The following is an 18,300-nucleotide window of genomic DNA, read 5'->3' on the forward strand; positions in this document are numbered from 1 at the left end:
CAATGCCTCTGCTCTGACCCTTGCTGAGTTCTCAGCACTTTCAAAGCAGTTCCCTCAGTTGAGGACAAACCCCACAAAACACAACCACAAACCAAACCAAACAGGAAAACCTCAGCTCGTGCCCATGTCCAGGCTGAAACCCCTTGATGCACCTTGTCCCCGTTTGCCCTCTGCCACTGGGCCAGGCCAACACTGCTCCAGCAGTACTAAGTGATGAGATCAACCTCCCTCCTCCACGCTGTTTGTTGTGACAGGGCAGGGGTTTACAAAGGTATTTGCCAACAAAAGCCTGTAAGTGTAGACCTGCAGAAAGAGCAGGTCTTGGCAGGCACTGTTGAGTATGGCATGGATGCTCCCATGAGTTGTTGGATCCATCAATCCAAACCATGGCTTAGAAAGCAGCACAATGTAGTTCTAGGGAGCAGAAAGATACGGTCCTTATATCTGCAAGCAGGGGATAAAAAGGACGAGCCAGGACCAAGCAAATCCCTAACGAAAGCTGCTCAGGCACTGCACAGTGAGTGGGCACAACTGCAAACGTGCCTCATGTTGCTGGAATTTAGCCCTCAACATCACACATTACTGGCACCACCACGGCACCATTATCTTCCCCTTTCAGTCTGCATGGTGTTTACTCCACCAAAGATCTCAGTTTGAGGCAAAGTGATGTCTTTAATCACAGTTTAACCTTTTGCAAGCTCCTCTTTTAAGGTGACACCATCTTGGCAAGGATGAACAGAAGGAAAAGCTGCCTTAGAATGGACTTGCCTTATAAAGGCCATATCAAAAATAAAAGCTTGTATAACCCAGGGAAAGCTGGAGGAAAAACAGGGCTGGGAGCTCCAAGAAGAGGCTGGGAACTCCCCACGAGCATCTCCTTTGGTCATACAAGGTGCCACATTTTCCTTTTCAATGCCATGAAAGAAGAGCAGGTATAAAGCATCCCTGGGTATGGAGGGGGCTCGGTATGCATCCAGGCTCGGATGAAGGCAGCCCTGGAGGCCTGTGCCCTCCTGCTGGTGTTTGCACCTACCTTGGGACACAGGGAGAAGGAACACGGTGTTTCAGCTCGAGGGCTGGGAGGTTGCTTGGAAGGATACAATGGAAAAATGGCACTAATGCAACTACTTCAGGGTTTCCCCTGCTCGGCTGTGCCAGCTGGCATTTCCATAGGAGACACAAGAACCCCTCCAACCATCTTTACTCGAAGCAATTACATCTGTATCTAATTCACAGGAAAACAATATACCTTAATGTAAAAACACTGCCCACTGTTGCAGTGCCAAGCCAAGAGACACATTCCATGAGGTGACCTGAATCTCCCGTTTTCCATCCTTCAGCTGCATACAAGAATTCCCCTGGGCATCCAGATTTCCTGATCCTGACATTTGTGTTTAACTTCATTTGGAGCTGCTGTTTAGGCAAGCATCCCCTCAATCTTCCTGATTCCTGCAGAGCACGAGGGCAGCCGAGCCGTTCCCAGTCTCTCTGTTCCGACTTTATGGAATTCCCTGAGCACAAACCCTTGTCTAAGCCATTTCTCATCACACTGGATAAACTTCCTGTATTTCTAGAGCAAAGGCAGCCTGGTTTCTTTCTGTATACTCATTGAATTGTGTCTTTTTCTCAAGTTCTTGGTTTAAAAGAGAAGCTGATGTGATCAGACTGGGTATCAATTACAATATCAAACCACAGCTAAGTTGCATGAGACTCTTGCCAAGCCAGGACCAATAAATGCTTCTTCGGGAGCCCTGTTTTCATGAGAGCTGCATCTTCTATTGATTTATAGAACCTTTCAAGCATCCACACTGAACTGCAGTTGAAAACACGACACCCATCACCCCCGGTGGAGGAAGAAAACTGAGCTTTGGGTTTTGCAAAACCTAAGCCGAAGGCAGTTTGGATCTTATCGCATCTAATCTGAAGAGCTGAGATGATCAAGGGGGAAGATGTGTAGGTGAAGAGAGAAACACTCCTGTTAGAAAGCCTTTGCTTTGGTGCAGTGCCACACATGCTTATGGTGGACGTCCATAAACCGGGACTGGACACCAGCCAGTGCTCTGGAGGTTTGTGCCCATGAGCCATGGTGCTGGGGTGGGCGTGGAGCAGCAGAAGGGTAAAGGTGTGCTGACCCACCCGAGTCCTTATGTGGTCCAGACTGAGGGGGAGCTGTGGCTGGGATCCAGGGTGCAGGTCACTGGGCTTTCATCACGAGCTCTTCCAACGCCCTCTCCCTCTGATTGCCACAAAGCAGAAGAACTTCTTTGATTTCATTTTGCTGGAAACCCATATCATTGAACTGAGATAACAGGCGCAAGAATTCAGCTGCCTGGAGGAAGGAGGAAGAGAAAGGAGAGATGCTATCATGGGGTTTAAGGCTGGATTTACCACAGTTACAGCTGAAACAGGGCTGGGTGACGAGGCTGCAGCCGTGCGACCTGGCTGGGTTGTATTACCAGTGAAGGGCACACTGAGAGCAGGCTGAGGGCACACATACCACTGCTAGCATTTAAAAATGTGCCTTTGCATCAGCTTTTGAAATCAGAAATAGTTACTGAAGTGAGGCTCTGGCTTCGCTTATTCCTTGCAAAGTTTAATAGAAATTCCATGCAAGTGTTTGTCTGTGCTATAGAGACTGGGTAAAGGCAGGGAGCACAACCTGGAATCCATTTATCCTGCTCCCCCCTTGCTCAAGCTGGGCCCCAGCACCACGACATCGCCCAGAGCCGTGTCCTCAATAAATAACCCCTTGCCTGACACCGAGCCCCAGGCGCCCTAGAGAGCAATGATTGCGATCCTACATGCATCAGCATCCTGTCAGTCACCACCAGCCCATGTTTCAAGCAGTTCTACCCCTCTTGGCCCTTCATTACCCGCAGGGGGAGACTGATGATGAAGACAACCCCTGGTGTGCTACCATGGTGGTTCTCTTTGGGGGGTGAATGCAAAAGGGGAGCAGGGAGGGAGCAAGCGTGGGTGCTGGTGGGCTCAGAGTGAGGGATTCTTTGCTTGGGGGTTGAGCGAGCATCATGCTTGCACAGTGGGGCGAGAGGAGGGATGGAAAAGAGCAATGAGGTGAGTGTCCTGTGTCCTTCCCTGGGGATTCCTTGTGGTGATGCTGCACTGGGGGTCTGCTGTGGGTGCAGGGCAATGGGTCTGACCTGCCCAGAGGCTGTGTGAGGGACAGTGGAGGTGGAGAGGAGCTTGCAGCCCGCTGGGAAAGCGAGCCCGGAGCACACAGCACAAAGGAATGGGCTGGGCTGCCCCACTCTGACCTTTTTTTCTGAGTACTGGAACATTTCCATGGCCTCCTCCACCTGCCCTTCCTCGTAGCCCTGCTTCAGCAGCCGGTCACAGGCGCTCAGGTAGCTCAGGAACTGCAGAAGAAGACAACCAGGGTTAATCCAACCTTGCGGACGCAGGGAGCGACTGCATTCAGGAGCCCACCTTGTAACCTCCCAGGGGCACACGCATGGGGAGGACCTGGGCCACCACCATCCTGCCTGTGTGGCCCTGTCAGCAGGACTCCCACTGGGAGAAGACGACATCTCAGTCCATCCCCTCTCCCAGGGTGGAACAGGAGGGAGGATGAGGAGCAAACCAAACACCTGACCCATCTGAGGTACGAAGCGATGGCCTCAGGCTGCAGGGTGAAGCAGAACCTGTCCCTGTGAGATGCCTACCCTCAGCCAACCCGGCATCCCTTTGATGCACCACGGTTCAGGCAGCCGAGGGGTTCACTCCAGGGTCCAAGCACAAAACCCACCCCAGGGGAGACCCATGTGTGTCATTACTGAAAGTAAACAGTTATTTTTGGCTTTCCTCGTTGTTCTTGGAGTGCTGACAGCACTATTCCCAGCAGTATCTTTTAAATACCACGAAAATCATTCACTGTCCAAAACCGTATGGAACAGACAATAATAAACGAGCTATATGATAGCAGGGGGAATAAAAACATCCCTCGGGTCTCCCTGAAGCCGTGCTGTCTTCAAGCAAGGAGAAGCTGATTCGTATCTCCCCAGATCCACCAGCACAGACCTCACCCTCCCCAGCACTGCATAGCCAAGGAGAAAGATTCAGTAGAAGATCATAGAACATATGAAAAAGCCAAAAAGTCCCTCAGATGCTGAGTGGATCTGGTTTGGCTGAACAGCAGAGCCAGGAGTTTAAGAAATGTCAGCCTTAAGGAGCAGCTTTTTAACTCAAAATCGAGATCCTCCCTCCCTGTGGCATGCCTAACCTGGTTCTGCTTTCCTTGTTACCCTACTAACTACAAATCCAGACCACTGCTGCATTGTACTGCCCTACCGCAACAGGGACAGCCACTTCCCATGCTCATGGCAGAGCACAGACAGTGCTGGCAGCCTGTTCAAACCCAGCATGAAACTGGTGCTGTTGTCAACTCAATGACTTCTATCATTATATATCTCTATATATGTAGGTATCTCCTTGAGACTAAACAAAACCAGGGTTGTTAAATACTATGACCTGCTAATCCCTGGATCTGCAACCAGCCCCATCACTCACTGGGGAAGAGGAGGAAGCACCACTAACCTCTAGAAGCTCCTTGTCCCCTTGTAGCTCTCAAGGAGGCTCCTTAGAACACTCAGACATTCAGGCACCCCTGGAGAGCAAAGCCTTCAAATGCAATGATGCACTTTTGGTTTAGCTCTTGGCCACAACATCCCAGACCATGAACCTCTGGTGTGTTGGGGCAGCTCCTGGAGCCTTTTAGAGAGGTTCTTTCACCAAGACTGAGAAGGCATTGCCTCTTTTAGGCAGCAGACCTGCCTTCTTCACCAGGGTGGGCTCTGCCAGCTTGATACTGCAGCAGAACTGAGCAGTTTTTGGCTACCATCTGGTACTACAATCAATCTTCAAGGCTGAAGCTGTCATCGTCACACACTGAAACCCTGCCTGACACCAACACGCAATGAAGAATGCCCACAGCTCTTGTTTTTGACTTGAGTTGAAACATTTCCCAGGAAGGTTTAGCCTAATTTGGTAGCTGTTACTTGTAAGAGACACATGAAGGGCTCGGCTTTATGCTTTATCTTGGCTCTATTGGGCATAAATGGGAAAGATGGGAACTGATGGTGAAGAAGATACAGGCTATAAGGCAGACCTCATATTTTGGTGCATTTATCTCTTCTCCAAGGGAATGGGAGTCCTGGTGTTTGTACAGAAGGGAGCAGACTGTGCCTATTTCCATCCTTACTAAGATGCACTGATTCTTGCTACTGAAGCCAGCAGTTGCTACAAGATCCCTTTGCATGGCTCTGCCCATCTCCCTCTGCCTGGATGAAACCTTCATGCACTGAAGAAATAAAGGTTGCCTTCCCACCTCAGCTTGCAGCAACCATCACCTAAAACACCAGTGAGGGCCTGGTCGAGCTGGGGCTGACTCAGGAAGGAGCCAGAAGCTGCAGAGTGACTCAAACACAGAGCAGCTTCATGCACGGACCAGATGGGTTAGAGCTGGCCCACACACAGCACAGGCAAATCCCTGGGGAATGGGAAGGAGATGGCACCCGACAGCACGAGATGGTTGCTCGGTGCTGTGCCTGCTCACACCTCTGCTCCTGCTCCCTGGCACGACAAGCAGGTGGACCTCCCTCTTGCTAAGCTCTGACCAAGCCCCTTCTCTCTCTGCAAGAGCTACTTGGATAATTTAGCCCTATTAAAAGCTCCACTGGGATGGGCAGGTCCAGCCCCGAACCTGCCAAGCCAGTGGCATCCCTCATGACATGGATGCTCCAAGCCCACCTGGACCACTGGACAAGCAGAGACTTCGGAATCGGGATGCTGCACAGTGATGTACTTGGATACCAGGGGCAGGAAGAGGTTGTATGTTAACTATTGTCAATAAATTCCAGGTTATTATAGAACACTCCTTAAGAAAAGAGCTCCAGGACCCAGCCTCGATGCCTGCATGGAGTCCCTGGTTTGCTCCAACGCAGGGAACTTGTGTTTTGGAGAGAGCCCAGACAAATCCCAGAGGTATTCCCACAATTCCACTGACAGGATGAGCCATGGCAATAATCACACGGAACTAACAGCCGGGAAAAAATTATGTGCAACAAGTTTCCATATACAGAGGCAAAAACTGCACTTCAAAAGGGCACGAGGCTCCATGCAGCAGACTGAGCAGATAACGCTGCCCGGCTGTTATGAGCCGCTGAAAGGCTGAGGGCAACTCATTTTATTACAGCACAAGTACAAATGTGTGATCTCATGGCAAACACTGTCAGCTGAGGACAATCCCAAAGTGGGAAACCCAAGGCTGTCAGAGTCCAGCCCCAAGCGATACAGCCATCCCTTTCTCCATGAAAACCAGGGGTTTCCTTCCCAAAGCTGTCTGCTTCCTGCCACCTCCACCAACCTGACTTAAGCTTTGCCTTCCAGTCTTCTGGAGGGTGAGGATGGCTTTGTGGGTGGGGTAGCCCAAGGCTATCACGGGCTCAATGAGGTCTCGCTCCTCTTGGCTCAATGCTGAGAGCAGGTCAGCGGCCGGATCCGGCTGGGATCTGCAGGAGCTGAGGGGTCGTGCAGGCGCAGAGGAGGCAGGGGGGAGGCAGGCGTAGGGGCTGAGGGACTGCAAGAGAAAACACAGCACATGGTCTTCTTACTCCAGCTCATGGAGCTACATTAAGAAACCCAGGCTGAAGCAATGCTTCTGAATGCCAGCAGTTACCTTGTTCTCTCCACAAGAGGAAAATTCCCATACATGGAACAAACCCCCTTGGGCATCAAAGGAGACTGAATTTAATTAAATCCAGGCTCAGCTACAGATACAGATCAGAGAAAACAGCACTTGGGAGGGTTCATGGGAGAAAGCAAGAAAAAGCAACTTCCTTTCCCTGGGAATCCTGCTCATCTCTCCAGCAAGAAAAGCCATGCTTGTCCTTGATGGACAAGGAAGAGGCAGTGCTGCCCACACATAAGCAATGCAGCAGCCCAGGCAGGAGGATGCTCCCAACACCCCATTTTGCCCTTGATGTTTATCAGATAGATTCAGTGTCTGTTACAAAGCCATCTACAGAAATGACCTTGCACACGCATGTGCTTGCTGGGGTTAAGGCTTTAGCACTCAGCATGATGCATGTGGAACCTTACTGAACTTTGTATTATTTAGTGCTCCACATGAAAATGAAATAAGACACCTTGCCTGTTGGGAAAACCAGGGACGTTTCGGTTAGGACAGAGCAAGTAAACATGCTCCCAGAAACCTTCCCTATAAACCCAGGGAAAAAAAAAACCTTTCCTTCACTTCTTATGAAAACTTGTCAGCAATTTCTCATGGATTCAGTGTTCCCAACGCCCCATTTCAGTTCCATGTTGCTGCCCAAACCCCAGCAAATGGGACCAATTTGATGCCCTCCACCTCCCTCCTGTCTGAGCAACAAGCACAGGGCACCAGAAGACAACCCCTCACCGGCACTGTGGGTTTATGCTGTTTGATGGGGGGGATCAGCATGGCTGGAGGCGATGGCACCAGGGTCCCCGGCCGGGACACGTCCAGTGCTGGCCTGAACCTAACGCCACGGCTGGTGTGGGGCTGCAGGGGCAGAGGCTGTGGCACCGGGACCCTGTTCTCCACAGGAGCTCTGTTCAAAGGGTGCACCAAAGCAGCCAGCTTCCTCCTGGCCGCTTCCAGCTCATTCTTCATGTTGTTAAAGATCACCATGGATCTCTTCTGCTTGCTCAGGACCGGGCTGGCTGTGCTGTGGACGCTGCTCTCTGGTGAGGGCTCCAGCAAGCCGGGTGATGTCTTTGGTCTGGTCTGGTGAAAGCCAGGACGCAGAGCCCCGCTTCTCCCAGCGTTTCTCCTCCTGGAACTCTTTTCATCCTTGTCGCTCTCTTCCCAGGAGGTCGAGGAGTACTCATCATCCTCCGAGTACCCATCCTCCTCCGAGCACCAGGTCTCACTCTCAGTGTCGGACAAGGCACCTCTGCCCTTGGCAGGCCCATGGCTGTTGTCAGCAGCGCTCAGGCTGATGCTGCGCCGCACGGGCCCGTCCCGTGCTCTCCCTCCATAGCGGTCAGCAGGGTCCACCAGCAGCAGCCAGCACGGGGGAGCCGTGGGGATGACTTCAGAGGTGACCCGATGGCGGGAGGTTTGCTGCTGAGAGGCCACCTCGACCCAGTAAAGCACTTTTCTTTCCAGCGAGAAGTCGTACTGTGGGAGAGCAAGAAGAGGGTGGTGAGGGCATCTGAAAGCAGACCAGGCAGACAGAGCAACCCATGCACTTCTCCAGGGAACCTTAAGGGCTGCCTCCTTCCCATACTGGCTCCTTGAGCACCAGGGCTGGCTGTGGGCACTGGGACTGTAGGTTTGGGCAGCACCAGCTTCATTGCTATAGGGAATCCCCAAATTTATACTTGAAAAGAGTCTGGCTACAAGGTTATTACTATTTTGAGCTGTACCTGGAAGTGATTTCATAAACCAAGGGGTTTATGCTTGGAGGTGGTTTTGTGTCATTCACTTACTGTGGAAGGGGAGACGGTGCAGACAGGAGATGTGAGAGCCCTGATTTCAGACAGCTGCAAGAGGCACCACATCCAGCCACAGGCTAAAGGGCTGTAGCAGAGCTCGTGTGTGTACCTCGCCCATGGCACCTGACAGAGCCACCTCAACCACAGGGGCTCAGGAGCCAACAGAGGGGGAGCTGCCACCTTGGGCAGAGGCAGGATAAGCCATGGGAGTCTCCGATGGCGCCAGGGGCTCGGCTGGTCCCCAGACAGAGCTGTCATTTCCACATAGTCCAGCTTAAAATATGTGTTTGAGACTGAAATCAGAGGGTTTTCCTGGGACAAACAAGCCTGGCCTCTCCCAGAGCTCTCCAAACAAGGTCTCCTCCAGAGGGGCAGGCAAGTACATTCACAACCCAGGAATGCTGTTTTTACTGCTCCCTGCCACTTGTTAGCTGTGGATCCAAACCAGCCTCCCCAAGGAAAACACCACCACATGCTTCCAGAAGGATCAGCCCAGGCCACCAGTGTGATCACACCAGCACCAACCAGGCAAAAACCCAGGGCTGGAGGTTTCCCAGGGTAAGACGGAATGGTGGATGGTCCATGGGGATGCAGATCATCACCTGCCTTTATGCAGGTGGCAAAAAGCATGTGCATTGAAATTCCCTTTGGAAAAATTGATTAAAATGAACAACATGGTGGTTCTTCATGTTAAACACATCCTGTGGATTTGGGATGTGTCATTTTGGGGGGAAGGACGAGCAAGACTGAGCTAGGGAAAAGCCAGATATGAGGTTTACCACTGGTTCACCCACCACCAGGGGTGAGCAGAGGCTGTTTGGGATCACCCAGATCACCTTCCCACGTGAAGTGCACTGACCCCATCTACGGGTGACACTACTTCAGGCTAAACACTCACAATATTGTTACAGCAGCAGGTGTAGATTCAAAAGCAGTTTAGGACTCAGCAATGTGGAAGATCACAAAGTGACACAGGATAGGTCTAGTGGAAGGTGTCCCTGCCTGTACGACGGGGCTGGAACTAGATAAGCATTCAGATCCCTACCAACCCAAGCCATTCTGTGATTCTATGCTGCAGCTCAGGTAGTGTTGCCTGCTTGTATCTGTCATATTTATTAATAAATATTCAATACATATTATTAATAAATGGGATCCTTCTGCTTGGATGTGATTAAGAAAAATCAACCCCAAACCAACCCCTTCCTCACTCCCACCCAGCACAAATGATCCTCACCTCCTCCCACTCCTGCTGCAAACCAGAAGATCAATTAGGAGGAGAGGATTCCCTCCTTTCACAAGGAAACCACCACTGACATCCCTTTGAGCATCCCTCCAGGAGCAGATCTGGGCACAGAGGCAAGCAGAGGCCACTCACCATGGTGCTCATGAGGATGTCGGTGCAGTCGGGGACCTCGATGGCCGGAGCAGTGATTAAAGTGATTTCTCCCCCTGAGTCCCCATCGAGGCTCCAGCCCTTGCGGAAGGGAACTTCATCCAGGTAGCTCATCACTGCTGCCTGACTACTGTCTGCTGGAGGAAGGGATGAAACACAACTGTAGAAGGTGCTGGTCGTGCCTTTTAAGTTGGGTGGAAGGAGAGAAGGATGAGCTGTGTCAAGTGACAATGATAAAAGGAAAACAGCCCTTAAAGATGCTGCCACCTGAGTAAAAACCATGGTGTGTAATGCCTTTAATTACTGATACTGGGAAGATTTGTCTGAACTAACCTTTGCTATTCTGAGCTTGAGCCAGCAGGACCTGACCAACTTTCAGCTTTCTTTGGAAGAGATCCTTAGTGTTTTTCACCCCTGCTTTCCATCCCTCCTCCCGCCTCTCCCTCTCCCTCCAGTGCCCATCTCATGGTCCCTTTCCCAAGCTGGGGACAGACCGAGCACTTTTCCCAGGTCCAGAAGCAGAAACCACAGCCAAGGAGGCCACAGGACACCCCGCAGGTTTTCTTTCTCTATGTGACCTGAGCACACCCTTGCTCCCAGAGCTCACACACATGGCCACGTGTTGCTAAGCTGTCACACAGATCAGCCCAGGGGGACGGTGTGAGGGCATCCCCACCAGTGCCACAACAGCTTACCCTGAGCCAGGCCAGGAGGCTGGGGCACAGGCAAGCTCTGGAGTCAGAAGGGTATCAAACAAGCCATTGTAAAAGCCCAATTAGCTTTTAAGAACCATCTGTTCATCAAGTGTGGTGAATTCTTTAGGTCACTAAAGAGAAACATTTCTGATCAGCTGGAAGTGGTGGCATGGAAAATATTACTGCAGGAAGTCATTAGCTCTGTATAAATGTCTCAATTTAGTACAAAGCCATTAGTTGCTGCATGAAACTTCGAGTCCCCAGCTTCCCAGCAATGACAGCATGCAAAATGATTTCCTTTATGTACTGGCAAGAGCTGGTCAGCCTTCCACTGAGTCCTGGTACCTGCTGCCTGTGCCTGTTCACCCCAAGTCTCAGCAGTCATCCCCAAGACACACACTCAATACTTGGTGAGATGTCTCTAAGTGCTTTTACCAATTGTTTTCTCACCTCTGAAAAGAAATGGCTTCTATGACAAGGAGGATAGAAAAGAAAAGAAGCAGACGAATACATGAAAGGGAGGAAAAGCTGCCTGTTGACTGCAAAAACAGAGGTCTGCCATGGGAAATGGCACTCAGGGTAGTTTCTTATGCTAGCAAAGGACTAACAAACAGCTTCCAGACCACAAACACCAACATGCACAATTGCTCAGTGCAAGTCAGTTGCTCTTACCAGAGTTACAAGAGTTGGCATTCAGCTGCTTACACCAGGAGCCTTTAATACCCAGGGCTGTGTGCAGGCAGAGCCCCCCTTAACATGCTTTGTAGCTCCCACACATGAGCTGCTGCTCACATGCAACACAGGCAACGTGCTGGGAGCCTGCTCCAAGCCAGGCCATCTGCTCCCCAGCCTAAGAGGGCTCAGGGAAGTTACAATCCACGTCAGCACTGACAAAGACAATGATGAAAACCTCTGTAAGCAAAGCCACCGTCCCCCAGCTTGCTCCAGCTCCTCTGCATGGCTGTGCAGCCCCTGCCTGCAAGAGGAACAGACCCTCCTTGCAGTTCAAACTGTGAATCAGCTCCTCCTAAAAGCTGTGTGGTACAAAAGTGTGAAGGAAAGGGACTATCTCATTGTCCATCACCTAGAATGGCTTTACTTGGGTTTAAATGCCACTTTAAGGGATGGAGATGGGTAGTGAATGTGTCTGAAGCCATGATAGAGAGGTTACAGTACCGTATCTCCCTGCATAAATACCGTGCCACAGGAAAAGCTCCTACAAGTGTTAATTCCCAAAACCACTATATATCAAAACCAGAAGTACACTAAGGTGCAGAGCAATGACAATGAACACAGCACTAGACAAGAGTAAAAGAGTCAGTCACAAACACCAACTTACAGCAGAAAGCAGCTCCTGTGAAGGTTCTAACCACAGGCACTCCACGCCAGCCCTGCTCACCTTCAAGTCAAAGATACGGGCTGGCAAACCAACATAAAGAGTCTCAGAAACTCAGAGCCAGCCCCTCTATTTTGCTGTGCTGTAATAGTTTTTACAACTTGAAAATAGTTAGAAAGATTAAACTGAACAAATCTGAATCATACGTCTGAATACACAAGGGGTTTTTAAGAATACCCTGTCTGCACGTGTTTTATGAGTTAAGATTTCCAACACTCCTCTTCCATCTGTGGTTTCAACATCTTCCTCACTAAAAATATGAAACATTTGAATGCAGACGTCATTAGGCAAGAGCAAATACGTCGAATAAACCACAGGAAGCTTGTGTTACATCTAAACACACACCATCCACTGGTGTTTCCAAGCCCTGTTTGTATTAGCAATAGGAAGTTATCTTACCTCCAGCTGAAGTCATGCAGCTCTCCTTGCAGGCAGGAGAACAGGGCTGCTCCTCTACTGCTGGCTTATCTGCTGCTCAGTTCCTTAAATCTTTCAGTGTCAGGCAGGCATCTGACTGTGGCAGTTTTAAGATTATCATAGCTTAAGTGGTTAGCCCCATCAGACATGCTGCTGGGATAAGGAGCCTAATTGTTTAAGCAGAGCATCATGCAGGCACTGAGCTTCCTGAACTGAAGGAGCTGTTTCTGCAACTGTTTTCACACTACTTGAACTGCTGTTTTTCCATCAGGTGACACTGTCCAGGATCTGACCCAGCCATAGGTTTGGGATTAACAAGATTCTGGAGGTGATATTAGGGATTTGAGGATGGACAGGCAAATCAGAACCCCTACCACCTGAGGACTTATCAGCTGGATGTTGTTGTGCTGTAGGTAGGTGATACATGAGAGCATGAACTGCAAACTTCTGCACACAGATTAATTTTAACTCTATCAAAACCAAATAGTTTGTGCGCTTGTATCAACAGAAACCAATGCCAAAAAAAAACTATTTGCATCATATATAAGGCCCAAGTGTTGAATTCAGGCATGTTGCCTCCTCCATGAATTAGACAATGTTGTGATGTAAAGGGGTAAGGGAGAGATTAAATCCATGCCCACATATTAGACCTAAGCAAAAATAACAACTGCAGCTCTGGAAAGATGCCACAACAATTGGCATAGACCAGCAAAGCCTCAAACCCATAGAGCCTGCAAATTGCCCAGGACATGGAAGGCTTTGGAATCAGATGCCTCTGTCACCTTGTCGGAGGGAGAAGTTCCTTCACACAAACCATTTGCCAGCAATTCTCTCCACACTGGAGTCATACTTGATGCCAAGTACTAAATCAGCTCTCTCCCTCGGAGGAAAAACACTTCAAACAAGAAAACATAAATTCCATTTTCCTCTATTTATTCTGTACAAAACCCCAACTTACAAAATAGAGCTGCACTTTTAAATCAAGTATTAGACACATGAGCTGTCCCTATACAAAAATAGCTGTATAGGCAAAACCAATTACCATGAGCTAGACTCCAGATTTCACTGTTTGTTTTCCAGGAGGCTTGTTCACTGAATTCATCTATATTCACATGGTTCTCTGACCTATTTCACCATGACCAGGAATTCTTTCCATGTTGTGGTACCAGTTTTAGTCCACAAAAGTAAAATGTCAACAACTGCTTTAATCAACCTTCAAAAGCCCTGTCTTGTTTGTACTTCACCATTTGTTTAAGCTTGTAATGGGTTGGTTTCTACACACAAAAATACAGGAACTGTTTTGACAGCGAAGCTTGACAGGCTTTATTTAAGAAGAAAAACATGTTTTCTAATGATTTCTTTTTTCCCCTGAAGTCTTTATTTCTGGAGATTTCATCATCTGGACTTAGGCTTGTAAAGATAAAAGCCACTAAAAATAGGATGTTAATACTGGCACAAATACTCCTGTCAGCAATGTTTCTTTATTAAGATTGAGATTTGTTAGCAAAACCTGGCAGCAGGATTGTAATTCCACACCATGAGAGGCCCAGCAGCTTTGGCCTTGCTCAGGTATCTCCCAGCAGAGTCAGGTGGCAAAACCAGTTCCTATTCTTCGAGACATTCCAGAACCCAGCTAGTGAAACAGAGGATGAGACACGTCCTCTTCAGACCCTCTCATCCCAGCACGCGCCATGACAATGAAACATTCCTCCAATATCATCTACTACTGAGTCATCGAACAGCGGTGGCCCAAGTGTCATTTGTGGGGAGACTCGGAAGAACCCATCCTGGAGGGATGCTGCTTCCTTCAGGGTGATCAGCTGGCACCAAGTACTGATCCCATTCATGCCTTTAACAGAGAGAGCACTGGATCAGAGGAGGGCTGGTAGGAGTTTGGTAATAAGATTTATCGTATACCCACACAGGTATCTTTCCATACGGATCAATACATGGAACACTGTAAACTGTTCCATGACAGGGAAGCCTGCCATGTGAGGAAAGGCTGAGAGCTGGGTTTGTTCAGCCTAGAGAAAAGAAGGTTCAGGGGAGACATTATCCCCATGTTCCAGTATTTAATGGGTGGCTACAAAGAGGATGGAGACTCCATTTTCACAAGGAGTCACATGGAAAAGACATGGGGTAGGGAGCACAAGTTACTCCTGGGGAGATTCCAACTGGACACAAGAACATTTTTTGCCACGAGAACAACCAGCCATTGGAATAATCTCCCCAGGGAAGTGGTGGACTCCCGTGTTGGACACTTGATATTCGGCTGGACACGCTGCTGGGACCTCTAGTCTAGGTCACGCTTTGCCTAGAAAGCTTGGACCAGATGATCCTTGAGTCCCTTCCAACCTAGAGGGATGGGACTGTAAATTTTACAATCTTAACAAACAATACTTGCCGCCCTTGATAATAGAGTTTGCTTGGTTTTACCTGATCTGGATTAGAGCTGCTACAGAATGCTCAGCTTGTAAGTAATAGTCTCGGAAGGGCTGCAGTAGATGGGCTAGAGGAAATTCATCTGTTAAAACACAAACAGAGAAATTGTTCAACAAACCAGAAAGACTGATTCTAGTAAGTCCTGGAAGCCCCAGATTTGTCAGCTCACTTGCTACTCCCCAGCTCCAACTTGAAATGAAATCCCTGTGTAATCTGTTAAGGACTAGTTACATGTTTTGCATGTCTCCTCATCAGAGCTGTCAGAGGCAAGTCAAGACCAGCAGTACTTTTCCTGTCTCCATCTTCTAAACAAGGGGAACATATGGCCACTGAATCGTTACAGATTACTCGAGTCGCACTTTACCAAATCACCAGACTGAAGCATCTGCTGGGTGCTGGAAGTCTTCAGTCTCGTGTTTAGTCTCACTTTAGCTTAATCTACAACCTCTTCTTGCAAAGCATTATGAAATTGTCTTGAAATACACCAGAGTCTACGCTGAGGAGCATCACGTGTGTTAATAGCACACTGTGTTTATCCCATCCTTTCCTCGGACCATATTTTATTCCAGTGGATGATTTCTTTCTTTCTTTCTTTCTTATCTTTGTGCCTGCATTTTAAAAACCCAGTGTCTATGGGGTGGGGGTGTGGTGTGAAAAAAACATGTCAAGTATAGGATGCAGAATTTACCTGGATCCCCAAACAGCTTGGAATCCATTTCGAGTTTCTGCTGAAGTAGTTTTTCTCTTTCTTTCTTCTGTTTCTTTTCCATCTCTCTCTTCCTTTCCTCCTCCTGTTCTCCCTCCAGCATAACTCTTAACGCTCTCTCCTCAGCTTCATACAGCTCTGTGCGATTCTGGAGCAACGTTTTGAGACTCTCCACCTGAGTTTCAAAGGCTTCATCTGCCGAGGGGGGAGGACAAACACCTGAACAGAAAGAGAATTCATTTTGAACTTTTGCATTCATAAGGGGCTCTGTTACCAGATTTGAGAGAGGAGCTGGAACATGAGCCCAGCCTTGCTAACAACCATCTTAGTGGCATAATTCTTCTACTAGGAAAGAGCTTGGAGACACAGGAACACAACCACTGAATTCACAGCATCACAGAATAGTTAGGGTTGGAACGGACCTTAAGATCATCCAGTTCCACACCTCCCACTAAACCAGGTCACCAAGGCTCTGTCCAACCTGGCCTTGAACACTGCCAGGGATGGAGCATTCAAAACCTCCCTGGGCAACCCATTCCAGTGCCTCCCCACGCTTACAGTAAAGAACTTCTTCCTTATATATAAACTTCCCCTGTTTAAGTTTCAGCAGCTTAACACTATTCTTGCATAACAACGTAACTAAAATCACTAATGAACAGCTTTTTCAAGCTGCACCTTGCCAACTGGCACAGGGCACTCACATCAGCTTATGTCCTGTGTGTGCAATTAGAAGTTTGGTAAAAACCTCATCATTAACCTTTCCTGGCAGCAGCCTCTTTCCTCAGTTTCCGAAGCTTCTCCAATGCGCGCAGGATGTCCACCATCCTCTTGGTGTCTGCTTGTTTCTTCCGTACTTCAGATAAGACACTGTCTGCAGCAGCCTTAAGTTCTCGTTCCTGTGAAAGAGAGAAAAACCCAGACCTGATGTGTGACATATCCCACAGACAAGAATGAAATGGTACTTTCAAACAGATCACTGGATATAACAGTAACTTCCCAGTGACTTTGCAGCCATAGCAAGTGAAACAAGTGAAATCACCCATCCAACCCTGCCTTTTGATTAAAAAGCTAAAACATGGTAGACTTTTAGAGACAACAAAAGAATACTGAGCAACTCCTAAATTCAAGCCAAACGGCTATTGAATTCACAAAGCCAGATAACCAGCCTTTCACCACACAAAGTCAGGAACAACATTAACCATACACATAAACCATCCTCATTCTACAGCTCGGCAACTGAACACCATTAATGTGCCACAGACCGAACACAAAACCCTTCCCGAGAGCTGCTCTGTGCCACCCCGGCAGCAGACCCAGCACCAGCAGAGGGGTAGCTCTTTAGCCACCAATCAACACAAAGGTGCCAACAGCACTTCCCAGCAAGCCTAATGCGAGGGGGTTTTAATCCTTTGGCGCCACTGTACTTCCTGGTAATAGTGAAACGCTTGCAAACAAGCTTTGCAGGACGAAGCCAGCAGGCAAGGGTTATGGTTACTGGGATGGCACTGACCACCATAAGCTGTGTGTGAGCAGTGAGGGCAGGCTTAGGACCAGAAAGACTTTCACATCCAGCCAAGAGTTCAGAATCCAGTTAAATTCTGACTGTGAAGGCCTACTACAAGAGTGTGGCAAAGCCCAAGGCTTTCAATGAAGAAACAGGGCTGCAAGCCTTGGAAACCGCACATCTCCAGCACGCTGGACCCATGCAGCAACCTAAATCCAGGTGCCGGCAGACACAGCCCTGCTGTGAGCCCATGACCAACAGGTCTCCCCCAGCTCCACCACCTTGCCCGGAGCCCAGAGGGGCTCGCAGCAGTCCCCGTAAGGCCACAGTACAGCTGGGGTAGGAGACTGAGCCCGCTCGGAGCCGTACCCGGTTCTTCTCCTCCACCTCCTGGATGCACTTGGCTCTCCACTGGTCGATCTTGGCCTCCCGCTCGGCGGCCCGGGCCTTCTCCTCCTCCTTGGCCGCCCTGGCCTCCTGCTTCCTCCGCTGCAGCCGCTGCCTCCTCTTCCTCGCCCTCTCAAGCTTCCTCCGCAGCGCCTCCCGGTAGCCGGGCTCCCTCAGGGGCCGCACGACCTCCCGCAGCTCCTGCCGCGCCGCCTCCGCCTCCTCCCGCACCCGGGCCCAGCCCGCCTCGTCCGCCTCGGCCTCCCGCTGCCGCAGGGCCCCGCAGAGCGCGGCCAGCCGCGCCACCCGGCCCAGCGCCGCCACCGCCAGCTCCCGGGCGCTGCTGGGGCTGGCGGCCGCGGGCGGCGGCGGCGGAGGGGGAGCGGCCTGGCGCCGGCTCAGGAACTGCGACAGCCACAGCTCGTCCTGCTGCCGCCGCGCCGCCTCCTCCTCACCCACCGGCCGCGGCGGGAACGGCGGGGCCGCCGGGAAGAACTGGCCGCCGGCAGGAGGGAAGCGCGGCCTCGCTTCGCCCTCGGGCCCGGCCGGCAGCGGTGGCAGCAGGAAGGGCGCAGGAGCGGCCCCCGCCGCGAAGGGCCCCGGCCGGGCGGCGAGGCCGGGGAAGGACGCGGCGGGCGGCGGGAAGGGCCCCACGGGCGGCGGGAAGGGCCGGAACGGCGGCGGGAAGCGCCCGCCGAACGGAGGAGGCTGCGCCATGCTGCCGCCCCGACCTCGACATGCTGCACCCGCCGCGCAGCGCCCCCTGGCGGCGCGGAGGACCCGTCCCTCCGCGTCCCCACCCTGCACAGCCTTTTTGTCACCTATTGATCACTTAAAAGCCTTAAAACCTCCAAATACCCTTAA

The 18,300-nt window shown here is 50.4% G+C and overlaps 2 protein-coding genes across 5 annotated transcripts; both read right to left on the minus strand.

Annotated features, from left to right (window-relative positions):
- Positions 1 to 1,224: 1,224 nt before the first annotated feature.
- UBAP1L (ubiquitin associated protein 1 like) lies at positions 1,225 to 12,906 on the minus strand. Of its 4 annotated transcripts, none has more exons than XM_061446632.1 (6): positions 11,924 to 12,906; positions 9,872 to 10,023; positions 7,436 to 8,179; positions 6,383 to 6,595; positions 3,276 to 3,377; positions 1,225 to 2,329 (listed from the first exon to the last, which is right to left on the minus strand). In XM_061446632.1, exons 2-6 carry the CDS (start codon positions 10,001 to 10,003, stop codon positions 2,195 to 2,197), a joined length of 1,326 nt encoding a protein of 441 aa, XP_061302616.1. In that variant the 5' UTR covers positions 10,004 to 10,023; positions 11,924 to 12,906; the 3' UTR covers positions 1,225 to 2,194. The 4 variants fall into 4 exon arrangements, with proteins under 4 accessions (XP_061302616.1, XP_061302615.1, XP_061302614.1 ...); XM_061446631.1 differs by having other exon boundaries at positions 9,872 to 10,026; XM_061446630.1 differs by lacking the exon at positions 11,924 to 12,906 and adding an exon at positions 10,930 to 11,899 and having other exon boundaries at positions 9,872 to 10,026.
- Positions 12,907 to 13,309: 403 nt separating this feature from the next.
- Positions 13,310 to 18,168, minus strand: PDCD7 (programmed cell death 7). The gene is made up of 5 exons (XM_061446636.1): positions 17,419 to 18,168; positions 16,303 to 16,441; positions 15,528 to 15,764; positions 14,834 to 14,921; positions 13,310 to 14,246 (listed from the first exon to the last, which is right to left on the minus strand). The coding sequence occupies exons 1-5, from the start codon at positions 18,151 to 18,153 to the stop codon at positions 14,129 to 14,131; spliced, it is 1,317 nt and encodes a 438-aa protein (XP_061302620.1). The 5' UTR covers positions 18,154 to 18,168; the 3' UTR covers positions 13,310 to 14,128.
- Between the last annotated feature and the right edge of the window lie 132 nt (positions 18,169 to 18,300).

This window comes from Pezoporus flaviventris, unplaced genomic scaffold, assembly GCF_033815535.1.
Source record: "Pezoporus flaviventris isolate CSIRO_AGI_PZ_B2104156 unplaced genomic scaffold, CSIRO_AGI_Pfla_v1 ptg000006l, whole genome shotgun sequence".
Taxonomy (NCBI): Eukaryota; Metazoa; Chordata; class Aves; order Psittaciformes; family Psittacidae; genus Pezoporus; species Pezoporus flaviventris.